Here is a 15,331-nt window from a genome sequence, read left to right as displayed (position 1 = left end):
CTGTAGTACTAAGGGCACTGCACAGGGATCAAGTCCAAGAAAGCATGAACAAAAACCAGGCCATTGGGTCACACACTGATATCCTGAGAGCCACACTTGCAGTTAAGCCTTGTTTAGCACTAGTGCCGCGGTACCCATGGCTGACACGCTGCCCGCTTCATGGTGTGTGCACGCACGCAGGCAAAGCTGCACACGCAATACCATCTAAGGCAACAGCACCAAATTTGAATCTGACTGGTAATCTGTAAACATTAGCTTCACTCATCCAGGGATAAACTAATTATCTGCATCTACAAGCAAGGAAGGATTTAGCCAACGGTTTACAATTATTCTAACCTTACCACCTCTGAGTGGATTACTCTCCTGCAACACTTGCACACAAAAATTTGCAGCGCTCCAAACTAATAGCCAAAAATTAAATTTGGCAGCTAGCCAAAAATGGTATGTCCATAAAATAAAGGCAGCTACATCATATAATAGATACTTATGGCTCACTTAATGACTGCTTTCAGTTTCTATGTCCCCGTTTCTCCATTCGGCTTAAAATGCTTCATCCAAATAGCCCTCAATGTACAATTCAACTGTCCAACAAGGATATCAATCGTTATTAAGACTATAAGTAGCTTTTAAAAGACCAATTATAACACCTTGCAGAACACTACCTTTTCTAGGCAATCATATACCCAATACATCTTCCCAGCTTTGGAAAATACTTGTACAGAAAACTCCATTTGGCTCACGCTGCAGATTTTACTACCCCACTAGAACGTTATTTAATATGGCTAAATGAGCATGTGCAAAGGTGATACATGTGCACATTAGGATTCCAAGGTAGCACTTTCTATACTGCTGTCATACTCCTATCTAGGAGAGGAAAAAAGTGTACTGAAAATCCATCCCATACTCCTTCCCCTCCCACAAGATGATGTTCTGCTGTCATCCACACCAGCACAAAGAATAAAATTAAAAGGACCCAGATATGATGTGAACAGCTACAGAGTTGTTTTTTTAAATGCCTTCAAATCAGTACTACAAATGTCAAAAGCAATGAAACAGAGAAGAGGAATGAGAAAAATGAAATTAGATATGGGTCAAGAAAAAGGCAAAACAGAAAAGGGGACATTTCTAATAGGACTGAGATACATAACCCTATTACCTGTTCTGTTGCTTTTCCTGAAGCAAGAAAGTAACAGAATAGTGGCTCTAATGATCAGGAGTTTCAGCACATCTCTCTGAGGTGCAAAAGCAAAGCAAAACCAACCAATTTAGATGTGCTTCAGGCCAAGTCTACACTAAAAAATTAGCTCAACCCAGTTACATCCCTCGGGGTGTGAAAAATATGCACGCCTGAGCAGAGTAGTTCTGACAACCTATGCCCTGGTGTAGACAGCACTAGGCTGACTGAAACATTCTTAGTTACCGCCTCTCATAGAGGTAGATAGACTTCAGTGATGGGAGGAGTTCTCCCATGCCTATAGTGCGTGTGACAGTGAAGGGTTATAGCAGCCCAGCTGCAGCATTTCTAGCTAAGACATAGCCTCAAACAGGGTTGACTTGAGCCAGTCAACAGCTGTACAGCAGGTCAGTACTTCTCCAGCAAGTCCATCAGTTCTTGCAGAATGCTCTCTTTTTAACCTATATTGTTACACACAAAAAAAAGCCTTCCAAATTTGATCCTGATATGCTTAGGGCATCTATAGACAGAAGCAACAACTGAGAGGCATAAACCCACCCCATTCTGAATGTGGCAACACTGCAGCTGAACAATTTATTATGTCATCATCATTAGATAAGTCCCTAATCTTAATAAAAACATTAAGCTGGACAGAGGCAAGAATACCAACATTCTCCTTCATTTTGCTATGCGTGCCCCCCCCAGCCACCACACACACACCCCTCTCTCCTTAAATCTACATTGCCCTCATAAATCCAGTCATCTTATTGCTCATTTCCAAGTATATAATTTCCTGTTAACAAGTTCTAACAGGTCTCTTCATTTTCCACAACCAGTTATCTTTAGTAACTACAGTCCAGCAGGTAACAGCTTCTGACATATAAGTGACACCCTTTGATATTTCTCCCCAGTTGTATAGAGAGCATTCGTTCGCTATTGTAGCCTTTTCAGTTGGGGAAAGCCATTAGATAGCCAGTGAAACAACAGACAATGCTGCAAGCAGCAAATTCTAATGGGAAAGCATTAAAAATATTGCAATTGGTAGGAAGGGAGCCTACCCTCAGGTACTATGCAAACATCAATGGGAACACTTCTGCCCCCCAAAAAAGGGACATCAGATATAACAAAATACGATGCATGTCCAACCAGTGGGCTTGGAAAAGAAACGCTAGTTTCAAACCGAGCTCTATGAAAACATCCAACTAGGCGGAATGGCATGGGGCAACACACTCACTCCAGAAGCTTCCCTAGTGTTTGCTTTCCACCTAGATCTAAAGTTGACAACGCATCTACAAAGTATCTTAGAAAAGCAACTTTCACACTGTTGCACAGATGAGGACAATGAGGCAACAAGAGGCCAAGGCACTTGCTCAAGGTCATACTGAAAGTAGCTGGTCTATAACCTGGTTCTTCTGCAAACCCCAATGCACTAGTTCTCGCAGCCTCAGCCAGTTCCACACATCAGCACCCCCACCCTTGAGCTCTGCCAGCCCCTCCAACCTCAGAGCATGGGAACATGGCAGTTGCCCCCATCCCGGTCAAAGCCACCACCCTGCACCAGTGTCCACAAAATAGGGTAGGTCCCGCCCTGAGGCAAGGCCAGAGCCCCCCCGCCCCCGCCCGGGGAGCAGGGCAAGGCCAGAGCCCCCCCCCCCCCGCCCCCGCCAGTGCCCGGGGAGCAGGGCAAGGCCAGAGCCCCCCCCCGCCCCCGCCAGTGCCCGGGGAGCAGGGCAAGGCCAGAGCCCCCCCACCCGCCCCCGCCAGTGCCCGGGGAGCAGGGCAAGGCCAGAGCCCCCCCCCCCCCGCCCCCGCCCCCGCCAGTGCCCGGGGAGCAGGGCAAGGCCAGAGCCCCCCCCCCCCGCCAGTGCCCGGGGAGCAGGGCAAGGCCAGAGCCGCCCCCCCCCCCGCCCCCGCCCGGGGAGCAGGGCAAGGCCAGAGCCCCCCCCCCCCCGCCCCCGCCAGTGCCCGGGGAGCAGGGCAAGGCCAGAGCCCCCCCCCCCCGCCAGTGCCCGGGGAGCAGGGCAAGGCCAGAGCCCCCCCCCCCCGCCCCCGCCAGTGCCCGGGGAGCAGGGCAAGGCCAGAGCCCCCCCCCCCCGCCCCCGCCAGTGCCCGGGGAGCAGGGCAAGGCCAGAGCCCCCCCCCCCCGCCCCCGCCAGTGCCCGGGGAGCAGGGCAAGGCCAGAGCCCCCCCCCCCCGCCCCCGCCAGTGCCCGGGGAGCAGGGCAAGGCCAGAGCCCCCCCCCCCGCCCCCGCCAGTGCCCGGGGAGCAGGGCAAGGCCAGAGCCCCCCCCCCCCGCCCCCGCCAGTGCCCGGGGAGCAGGGCAAGGCCAGAGCCCCCCCCCGCCCCCGCCAGTGCCCGGGGAGCAGGGCAAGGCCAGACACCCCCCCCCCGCCCCCGCCCCCGCCCGGGGAGCAGGGCAAGGCCAGACACCCCCCCCCCGCCCCCGCCCCCGCCCGGGGAGCAGGGCAAGGCCAGACACCCCCCCCCCGCCCCCGCCCGGGGAGCAGGGCAAGGCCAGACACCCCCCCCCCGCCCCCGCCCGGGGAGCAGGGCAAGGCCAGACACCCCCCCCCCCCGCCCCCGCCCGGGGAGCAGGGCAAGGCCAGACACCCCCCCCCCGCCCCCGCCCGGGGAGCTGGGCAGGGCCGGGCCCGCCCCCGGCACCGCAGGCAGGACAGTGTCCAGGCCCCGGCGCCCCGGGGGACAAGGCAGAGCGCGGCCTCTCCTCCACCCCCCGGCTGCCGGGGACGGCCGGGCGGGCGCTGGGGCTGGGGCTGCTCCAGCCCGGAGCCGGGACCGCAGGCTCCGCGCGGCGCGCCTCACCTGGATGAACTGGATGGTGAGCGCCGACTTGCCCACGCCGCCGCCGCCCACCACCACCAGCCGATACTTCTCCTGCCCCGGCCCGTCCCTGCAGCCCGCAGCCATCGGGGAGCCGAGCCGAGCCGCGCCGCGCCGCGCCGCGCCGCCGGGTCCCCCCCTGCGCCGCTGCCTCCGGCCGGGCTGAAAGCCGCAGGCCCCGCTCCTGCTCCGCGGGGTGGGGTGGGGTAGTAGCGGCGCCCGGAGCTCCGCGGAGCCGGAGCAGATCCGCGCTGCTGGCCCCAACCCAGCCGCCTGCTCACCGCGGCGGCCACGGGCCAAGTGAGAGTAGGAGCGGCCCTCGCGCGGCTACACAAATGGCCGTCGGGGGGCGGGGCCGTCCTCCTCCTTATGCTAATTGTAACGAATATTCACGAGGGGGGGCAAGACAGTGCCGAGGCGTGGGGGGTGGCACCGGGCGGGCTTGGCGCCGCGCCAGCTCCAGGTGCAAGGTCCGCCCAGGGGTGGGGGCTGCGATAGCAACCCCGTCCTCTCCCAGTCCCGGAAAGCAACAGGCGACCCCACCGCGAGCTGCCTGCCTAGGGCCGCAAAGACGCAGGCCGCCCAGGATACTTGTTGCACCCGGCGAGCTGCGTTCCCGGCCAACCCGGGGAGGGGGCGAAGTCAGGCACTCAGATGGCCTGTGTGTGGCACCCTAGTTCAGCCTCTGGGTGGTACTAAATCATGCTCCTCTTCACTTACATGATCCCATTGACTTTTCCCCACAGGGGTCTTGCTAGGGGCACTGGAACAATTTATATCGTGGGGGTGCTGAGAGCCATTGAACCAAACTGTAACCCCTGTATATAATGCAAACCACTTCAAGCCAGGGGGTGCGGCAGCATCCCTAGTTCCAGCACCTATGGCTCCTGCCGCCTTCACTAGCCAGCATGGCGGGTACTTGCTGACTCTGCAGTGTTTAATTTTATTCACCTGGTTCAATGTGTGGCCCCCACTGCCATGTTTACTGCATGGCGTTCTGCAAGTGCTGAATACAGAGTTAATTCCCTTGTGGGCTTTTCGGTAGCACTGGGCACTGTGCTAGCTGAGTGCCTCGCAAACATGAATGAATTTATCTTCACACAAACCTCTTATACAGTGACGCTTCCTTATGTCTATATTACAGGTGGGGAATTGAGGAACAAAGAGATTAGAGCCAAAATTATCATTGTGTATCAATTTCAGGAATCCAATTTGAGGTACCTAAAGTCCAAGTTTCAGAGTACTTAGCATTTTTACCACACTATATGTTCAAGACAGGGGCATCATCAGGGTTGGAACCTTTCCATTAATGACACAAACCACTGTCGTTGGGACTAATGGAGTAATTGCTAGCAGTAGCAGGCTATTATCCACTGGGTAGACCAGCCACAAGAGGGAAAGGGACACTTTATTACTGTTTCACCGCTATTTGTGAGGAGAGGAATATTGAGACTCAGGAATCCTGGGTTCTATTCCAGCGTTTGGTAATGGTGTCAGACACTTCTTTCACTATCCCTCCACAGGTCCTCTCTTCCCCTATCATGTATCCTGCCAGCCTGACTCTGAACAAATTACTTCATCTGAACACTCGTATGAGTCCTTTCACTGAAAAAGAAAACTGTTTACATTTGCTTTTTCATACTGAAAAGATAAATATTATACCAAGTGACAGACCAAGCACTGGCTGAAATTTATGGGGCTATATAGATAAGACCATTCTCCAGCAGCATAAAAGCCACTATAAAGAGCTTTTAAATATAGACACATCCCAAAATTAAGAGTAACAGAGATGTGTATTGTGACCAGTCACAATATGTATACTGTCTGGAAGATACCCCTAGGAGAACAGTCAGATCAGAGTTCTACATTTAGATGTTTCTTCATCCAGCTGATAGAAGATTGCTAGTAATTTCATTGTACAGGCCATGTCACTCTTACAGTCATTGACCCAGGACCCTGGAGAACATGCTGAAACAATATACTTTAAATATTTGGAGCAGGGGTAGCCAACCTGAGCCTGAGAAGGAGTCAGAATTTACCAATATACATTGCCAAAGAGCCACAGTAATACGTCAGAAGCCCCGCCGATCAGCACCTCCCCCACCCTCCCCACACCTCCTGATCAGCTGTTTCGGGGTATGCAGGAGGCTCTGGAGAGAGGGGGAAGAGTGAGGGCATGGCAGGCTCAGAGGAAGGGGTGGGAAGGGGTAGAGTGGGGGCAGGGCCTGTGGCCGAGCCAGGAGCAGGGCCATCCCTACCCATATGCAAAGTTCGCAGCTGCGTAGGGCACCAGGAAATTTGGGTCACCCTGCGCAGCTGCATGCTGCTCCAGCCCCTGCCCCGCCTCTTCCCCATGACCCCTGCCCCCACTCTACCCCTTTCCCAAAGCCCCCACCCTGCTCCACCCAGCCCCGCCCCCACTCCTACAAGGACTGCAGCAAGGCTGGGCCTGTACTCACTTCACTGTACTCATTTTGCTGCACTTCCTGCCGCCAGTAGCAGCCCCCCAAGGCAGGCCCCCAGAATACCTAGGGACAGCCCTGGCCAGGGGTTGAGCTGTGAACATCCCCTGGCCCTTTGGAAAGTTGGCCCCTGTAGCTCCAGCCCTGGAGTCGATGCTTATACTAGGAGCCGCATATTAGCTTCTGAAGAGCTGCATGTGGCTCCGTAGCCACAGGTTGGCCACTCCTGATCTTTTCTCAGTGATCCATGCTCCAGAACACATAGCAGTGACTAAATTCCTGTTCAGCTGAAGTAATATTCAGGTATTCCAAAGTTGTTAAGCTATGCTGGAATTTTAGGAGCTCTGTGATAATCATAATACAACATTTATTTTCCTGTTGGAAAATGGGTGAAATCCTAGTTCCCTCAAAATCAGTGAGCGTTTTGCCGTTGACCTCAGTGGGGCAAGGATTTAACCCAAAATGTCTAATCTGAAATAATTGTTGGCAAATGTTGAAATGGTTAGGATATGGCCGATCAAAGATAGTGTTTATTTAAAAGAGAGTACCCCAAGTCTTGAGCATGTTTGTACTACAGACTGGGGGCAGAGGTCTGGGGCGGGGAAAGATAGTGGTACTGGCATCCCCTCTGTGAGGCTCATATGCCCCATGTAGCCCTCTCGTGTAGGCACAACATACACCAGTAGGAGTTTTTCTGGTGGTGTAGGAACACCATTTGCCTGAGCAACATTAGCTATGCTGACAGCAGCACTCTTCCATCAGCCTAGCTGCATCTACACTGGGGTATTTGTCAGTATGTCTATGTTGCTAGGATGTGTTTTAAGTGTGGACCTAGCCTTAAGCTTGGCACATCATAGAGGGGACTCAGCTGTCCCACTGAGCTCTGCTAGGCATCTTAGGCAAAGCTCCTTCTTGACTAGGGAAAGGTGGGGCGGGGGGGAAGATGGAAGTACTCCCCCAAGCCCACTCTCTGGAAATTCCAACATGAGTTGTCATGCACATTAAACTGTGTAGATCTTCATAATATGATCCAGCCTCTCTTATATTCTTTGTGGAGCAAGAAGTTAATGTTGACATTTAAAATGTAGTCATTGGCCTCGGAGTTAGCATCTATGGAGATGAATGGAACAGTTTTCACTTCTCAGGACTATTGTTTCAGATTCTGTAAATACAGTTAACCTCACAGATGTGGCCCAAGTGTATCTCAGCAATCATAACAGCTAAAGACTTATTTTTTGTTAAAAGAATGCAAGCTGAGATTCTGGGCAACAAGAAAGCAGCATGAAAGAGTCCCGTACACCATTCCACTGCATGTTGGCTGAATCCAAGCCCTGTTGCAGATATTTATACCAAACTAGGAATCTGACTACATCTGCTGCAGTCAAAAGGTACCTATTAGTGTTGGTGCTTGGAAACAAAAGTTTTAAGCAATATAGTTGGGGGCGGGGAAATCACACTGTACACGGACTAGATGATCCACGACACCAACCACCTGGCTTGTGTATCATTATCTGAGACCAAAGAAGTTCAAGACAGTGAAAGAGTGACCATAAAAAGCATCAACTGTTTCAGTAGAAATAACTAATATTGGAAGTAATGAGCAAGGTCACACTGGAGCCACACACAGCCATGCACAATCCATTGATATATTTTTTTATTTCATTAGGCGAATGTAGCTCTCATAAAAAGTACTAGTTTGTCAGATCTAAGGACTGAGGTCCTCTCTACCCCCACAGCAGGTATAATATGGGTAGTGGCAGATCAACCTCCCTTGTCTTTAGCTTAACCATATACTGCAGAGAGGGACTGAGCAGCTGTTAAGGTATTTACAACATGCCTATCTCCTTAGTATTGAAGCACCAGAAGCAATGAAAGGTACTTCAAGCTCCATCCCCATTCACTGTGTTGTGGGTTAGGTACACCCTGTAAGGGGGTGTTGAGTTGTGGGGGAATGGGAGTAGCGCTTAGGCAGCCCAGACTTAGGTACCTGTCTCTGAGAGTGGGGCAGGGCTTAGCATATATCCCTTCGATCAACATCTATCATGAGCTAGCTCAGGCAGCTCCCCACCTGGTGTGCTGGCTTTGAGAATCACATTCTTAGGTGCCTGTCTCTCCCCATTCATTGTATAGGGAACCTAGGCACCAAATCCAGATTTGTGGATTGGCATGTTGTTCCTGTGATTTTCTAGAAACCTAAATTTTACAGGCTGTGATGTTCAGCATATCAACACTTAAGTCCCTTCACAGATCATACATGAAGTACATGAGTAGTCCCATTGACTTTGGGCTACTTATGGGCTTATAGCTAGGCACATGCTTCTTTATCTTGATGAATCAGGGCCTTGTGGAACACTCCCAAAAGTGAATGTTGTGACCTTATAAAGAATTCTAAACGATGAGCTTCCTATCCAGGATTCTCCTGCTGATCATAAGATGATGGAATGCAGCCAAGCTAAACTCAGAGTTATAAAACAAACCCTTTCAAATTTGTATAATAAAGAGAAAGATTTTTTATAACAATTTGAGTTTCCTTAGAAATCAGAAAGTAAATTCTAAATCAAAATGAAATGGCTTTGCTCTGCATCAGAATTCTGAATTATTTGTTACAGTCATAATAAGAATCCACAAGCTTTAGAAACGAAAGGCAGGCCATTACTCCTCAGATGCACTTAGCAGTTTGTATCCAAGTACTGTGATGAGCATAGCCTAGTTACATTTGCTTTTGTATAGAAGCAGCAAAGCTATTCTTATGCTCCCAGGTATCGCTATTTATAAACTTTGATACCGATCACTTTTCTGTATTTTGGTGACCATCTACCTGTTCAAGTAAAGTAGTCCATAATATATACATACACATTACTAAGGGGGAAAAAACAATATTGCTCTAAATCACACAAAATATATCTTTTTCTTAAAAGTACAGGTGACCTGCAAGGGGGAAAAAATGAGCTTGTACCCTTTTTTGCTTTCTTTATAATGTATAAATAAATGGAGCTTGACTATTATGTTTTGTTTTTAAATTTCTACTAGTTGTTTACATGAGAAATTCAGGTTGTATCTGTTCCGAAAGACTCAATGGCAACTAGAGAACTAGAGAAATGACGATATCACAAAAGAAAAGAGTGAAAGCTTAGCCAAGCACTTAAGCTGGGAAAGAATTTTTAGACAAGACTGTTTAAAACTCTTTGGGTGTTTATTTTTTGTTAACACCAACATAACGTCAATAACTAATGAACATTTGGAGAAAAAGACTTCTTGATGCAGAATTTTACACCTCACACATTCAGCTAGGGTGAGAGATCTTGCATGTGCTCCAAGACATCCAAGCAATCCTCCAGGAAGCCAGACTTGAATTCCTAATATTTCAAGGGTTAAAAAAAATACTGTTCCATTGGAGTCCATTATCAGCAAGCACTCGTTAGAGCAGCCTGAGATTGGTCTGGATAGATTGTGCAGGACCCTGCTGGGGTGGGAAAGATGTCCCAAAGGATCAAGGCCATTATGCCCATGTTTATCTCTAGGTCACCCATGGTCCAAAAAGACCCTTACATTTTTTTTTTAATTTATAGTAAGTTAAACCAAAGGCCACCAAAAACCTCAGATAATTAAATTATATAGACGGAGTTAATCAGGATTGTGTAGTGAAGGACACTTGTCTTATTCCTGAGGGCATTCTGCACCAAATAATTAAAAATTCTGTGCCAAAAAATAAAAACCCTGCACACTATATTTTAAAATTCTACAAAATTCTGCAAATTTTATTTGTCAAATAAATGCGGTGGCTCCAGCATGGCATTGGGGAGCACAGACCACTAGCTGCACAGAGGTGGGAGATCACTGTGCAGCTCCCCTCGGGACATGTACTCAGCAGTAAGGCTGCACCCAACCCTGACACAGCGCAAGGACCGAGCCTGCCCCAGAAACACCCCAGGGCCCTGCCCCTCCATGCCAGGTGGACCACGTGTGAGCAGGCATGCTCAGCAAGGCAGGATCCAAGTGTGGAGGGGCTTAGTATGGGGGGGATCCAGGTGTGTGTTAAGAGGGTTCTGTGTGGGGCAATTTGGGTGCGGGCAGCTCAGTGGAGGAATCTGGATGCAGGGGGGATCTGGATGCAGAGGGGCTTGTTGGGGGATTCTGCAACAGTGCAACAGTAATGGGACTCTGCAAGGGGGTCCAGGTGCAGGTGGTTGGGGCTCAGTGGAGGGGTGGGGTCTGGCTGTGGGGGGCATAGAGCTTGGCATGGGGCTCTGGGTGTGGGAAGTCCAGATGCTGGGGGAGTGGGGCTTAGGGGGTGGGGATCCAAGTGCAGCTTGTTAGGGGTCGGTGGGGTGGGGATCTGGGTGCAGATGGCTCGTTGGGGTGGTCTAGAGGCAAGGGGAGTGGGTTCTGAGTATGGGGGGCAAGACTCAGTGGGAGGGTCTGGGTATGAGGGGGTCTGGATGCACGGGGGTTGGGCAGATGGGGGAGCAGCTCCCTGTACAGCGATTCCTCCCCCGGCAGCTGAGGAGCAGTGGGTGCAGGAAGCGTGGTGGGAGGGTAGTTTGCGGAGCTTCCTGCAGCCAGGGGAGAAAGCTGGGGATAGGCATGTGACCCGGCCCAGATACCATGCAGGGGAAGAGGACATCATATCCTCCCCAGCCCAGCTGGGACTAGCAGCTGGGTCCAGTGCAGGGTAGGAGCCACCAGCCGGGTCTTTCCCAGTCCCGCCTGCTGCATCCAAGTGATTTACTTCTCTGCTGGAGTCCCAGGGCACCCGAAACATACTGCTGAGGAGGGTCATAGGACTGCTCTTGTGGCTTCCCTTTGCTTTCCTGTCAGAAAGTCATTTTTCTGTGGGGAAGCAAAGAAATTTGCAGGGTACATAAATTCTGCACATGCACAGTGGCACAGAATTTCCCCAGGAGTATTTTCTGTGTGACCCCTGCTTTGTTTGTTACAGAAGTTTGAAGGTATGCTATGAATGAGATAGGGGACTGTAGGATTGTCTTGTGATTATGATAGTTGAATGCTATCCTGGAAAAATGGATTCTATCCTTGCCTCTGCTACTGAGGTCCTGAGTAACACTAGTCAAGTCACTTAAACTAAAATTTTCACAAGTGGTCACTAATTGTGCATGCCTCATTTTCTGGGTGCCTGACTTGAGATGATCAGGTCTGATTTGTAGGAGTGCGGAGCACTCACAGCTGCAACTGAAGTCAATGGTATCACAGAAGAGTAGGACTGGAAGGGACCTCAATAGATCATGTAGTCGAGTCCCCCGCACTCAAGGCAGGACTAAGTAAACATAGAAGACCATCCCTGATAGGTGTTTGTCTAATCTGATCTTAAAAACTTCCAGCGATGGAGATTGCACAACCTAGCTAGGCAATTTGTTTCAGTGCTTAACTACCCTGACAGAAAGTTTTTCCTAATGTCCAACTTAAACCTCCCTTGCTGCAATTTAAGTCCATTGCTTCTTGTCCTAGCCTCAAAGGTTAACAAGAACAATTTTTCTCCCTCCTCCTTTTAACAACGTTTTATGTATTTGAAAACTGTGATGTCCCCCTCTCAGGCTTCTCTGCTCCAGACTAAACAAACCCAGTTTTTTCAATCTTTCCTCACAGGTCATGTTTTCTAGACCTTTAGCCATTTTTGTTGCTCTCCTCTGGACTTTCTCAAACTTGTCCACATCTTTCCTGAAATGTGGAACCCAGAACTGCAGACAATACTCCAGCTGAGACTTATCAACACAGAGTAGATCGGAATAATTACTTCTTATGTTTTGTTTACAACACTCCTGCTAATACATCCTAGAATGATGGTCGCTGTTTGTGCAACAGTGTTACAGAGTTGACTCATATTTCGCTCGTGATCCCCTATGACCCCCAGATCCCTTTCCACAGTACTCTTTCCTAGGCAGTCATTTCCCATTTTGTATGTGTGCCACTGATTGTTCCTTCCTCAGGGGAGTATTTTGCATTTGTCCTTATTGAATTTTATCCTATTTATTTCAGACCATTTCTCCAGTTTGTCCAGATCATTTTGAATTTTAATCCTATCCTCCAAAACACCTGCAACCCCACCCAACTTGGAAGCTGTGCTTGGAACATATAAAATACTATCTATTGCTACATACTCTGAAAAATCAGGTCCTAGACATCTCCGATTGGGCCCCCAAAATGAGTGGCTACTTTTGACCTCAGTCACTCTGTGCCTCATTCCCTATCTGATAAATGGGAATAATACTCTCTAATCTGACAGTGTGTTGTGAAAATAAATTCGTTAACCTTTATGAAGCACTCCGATGCTACGGTGACAGCACCACAGAACCAGAAGTTGGTCCAATAAAAGATATTTCTCATGAGAAAATTAATAATTCTGTCTTCAGAGTAGGGTTTGAATAGTGTGCAGGAAATATGGCATAAGCCCCCCTCCTTGAATGAGGAGAAAATAAAATACTGAATAGCTCCTCATTAGGTGAACACTGTTCCTTTGGTGCATAGAATGAGGTGGGACCCTGTGGAAAAACAGCACATGACTATGTAATTAAAAACTTTATCATAATACATGTACACAAGGATGCTGAATTAAGGTTGCACTGGCACCTGTGACCCAATTTTCAAACATGCTAAACATCTGCACCTCTCACTGCCTTTAGTTGTGGGTGCTGAGCACTTCTGATAATCAGGCTGTAGGTGTTTCAGGTTGAACCCCCCCCCAGAACCTCCAAAGTATCCAAAATGTTTGGATCCATTTGAATATTTAGGCAGATTATATACGTTATACACAAATATCACATGTAAAATACTGAAATTTTTGCACCATTCCTGTGAGCTGTGCTTCGTATCATGTGACCTTTTTGCAGGTGTAGAAACAGTTGGAGGGAGTGGTGTGTGTGGACTGTGTACAGAAAGCAGGCTAGTTAACATCAACACACTAAACCATCTTGCCGGAACATAATGCACTAGGAACGCTTAGCTGTAATATTGTAATCCTGACATTCCCTTTGACTTCAATGGGCCCAGGAAGTCACCCTGAATCTTTTAAAACAGGTTTCTAATAATAACAGACCTGTCACCATTGACTGTTTTAAAAGGTATTTGGGCTTGATACTCTAATACACTTTGTTCAGATTTCCTGGTAGATCCTACAAGCAAATGGCTGGAATAACCAGAGAAGATTTGAAGAAGTAAAAATTCACATAAAACAGATTCAGAACAGAATTCACATGGACAAAAAGCTAGACATATGCCCTTTGAAAGATTCAGGGCTAAAATAGGACATACTACAAACAAATCCATAAATTTGCCATGAAAAATCAGATACTAGCTCTAAAATACATACCCAAAACAAAATACCCAAACAAAAGACCACTGATTTTAATTTGTTCCTGTTCACTTAGCTGTTATTCATGTACTGCAGTTTTGGGGGTGGGATGTTTGTTTCTATGTTATGCATTTAAGGGTAGATCTCATGATAGTAACATGGGTGTGATTATGCCACGAGTTGTGTTAAATTTCTGAGCATACCCAGTGTGAACTAGACCAGTGGTTCTCAATCATATCAGGACATGTACATGGGGACTTGCATTCCCCTAGCCCCAGTCTAGCTAGGATCTCCCTCCTATTTAACAATATGGGAATAGCATGATAGTCACAGCCCCCTGACACCTGTGACTCCTTAGCAGAGAACTCTTGTACTAGAGGTTTCCACACACCTTAGCAGTCTCAATCTGAATTGAGTACTTGTGCAATTAATAAAGGTTCTGTGCCTTTTCTCCGAACAAATATGACTCATGAGGAGTGTTAGAGTAAGGAGAGCACAGATTCTTCCTCCCACCTCTGGAGCTCACTCTCTCCCTCTCCCCAATGACTCATCAGGCAGGGGACTATGAAGTGGGAGCAAGAGGAAAGCTAGTGCCTGGCTGAGGAGTTTCTGGGTCTCCCAATGTTTCCTGTTACTAGGTGGAGTAGTAGCAGCAGTTGATGGGGTAGGGGAAAATGAGTGTTCTTAGCCCTCTCCTCTGCAGAAAGATCTGTCCCTGTAGAAAGGAGAACTTTACCACAGTCACACCCCTTCACAGCTGGGCATAGCATACTGTCTTCATCTTGTCCCTCCTGCCAATTATCACTCCAGTCCCTGAAGAGGCCTGCCTCATCTCCTTATGCAGTCAAGCAGCCAGGTCACATTTAGTCCCATCCCTTGTAGAGTAAGGGAAAAGAGTCCAATAAACTCAAATATCGCATTTCACTCCTATCCAGACTCCTCCACAGACTCTTCACCCCCATCCTGGGCTCTGGGGGATTGTCCTCCTCTTCTTCTGTGGAGCAACACCTCTCAACACTTTGCCCCTGGAGGCCAAGACCCTATAGTCCTTCTCCCCCTTGCACTAGGGTATTTCCACACCACCTTCTTCCAGTGGCTGAAAGGAGAATCCAGGCCATTCTGGGTTCCAGTCCAGGGATCCTGTGGCAAACAGCTACGGTCTGCTTCCTCACACTCACTACCTCTCTGGACTTCTTCCAACCTTGGTTTTCCTTCAGACCCTTTTTCAGAGCCCCTCCCTGGGTTGTGTATCTAGCTGCTCACTCTAGGCCTTTCCTCCACTCCCTAGCAACCAGAGGCACTGCAGAGTTCTTCTCTCTATAGCCTCCTTCTCATCTAGGCTTCCTCCCTTGATGCTCACCACTCATCTGCTACCCCAGCTGGGCTTTCTCTACAGTTTGGCCTAACTCATCTTCCACGAACCATCAGATGCCTTAATTGAGCTCTCTAACTCCAGAACCCCTTTTAGGACCAGGGTGGGGTTTATATCCCACCACAATTCCCCTGCCAGCTCCAAGGAGTAGACAAAGAAGGAAATTCCAGATGTCT

General features: G+C 49.1%; 1 protein-coding gene across 1 annotated transcript in view; it reads right to left on the bottom strand.

Moving 5' to 3' along the window:
• RRAS2 (RAS related 2) overlaps nt 1-4,349 on the bottom strand; it is an 80,395-nt gene extending 76,046 nt beyond the window's left edge. Inside the window, exon 1 of the mRNA XM_048855512.2 lies at nt 3,998-4,349. Within this exon, the coding sequence (XP_048711469.1) occupies nt 3,998-4,102 (105 nt within the window). The 5' untranslated portion in view covers nt 4,103-4,349. The remainder of the gene's footprint in view (nt 1-3,997) is intronic.
• Nucleotides 4,350-15,331: the final 10,982 nt, after the last annotated feature.

Source organism: Caretta caretta, chromosome 6 (genome assembly GCF_965140235.1).
Source record: "Caretta caretta isolate rCarCar2 chromosome 6, rCarCar1.hap1, whole genome shotgun sequence".
Taxonomy (NCBI): domain Eukaryota; kingdom Metazoa; phylum Chordata; order Testudines; family Cheloniidae; genus Caretta; species Caretta caretta.
This window is presented reverse-complemented; position numbering and strand designations above follow the sequence as displayed.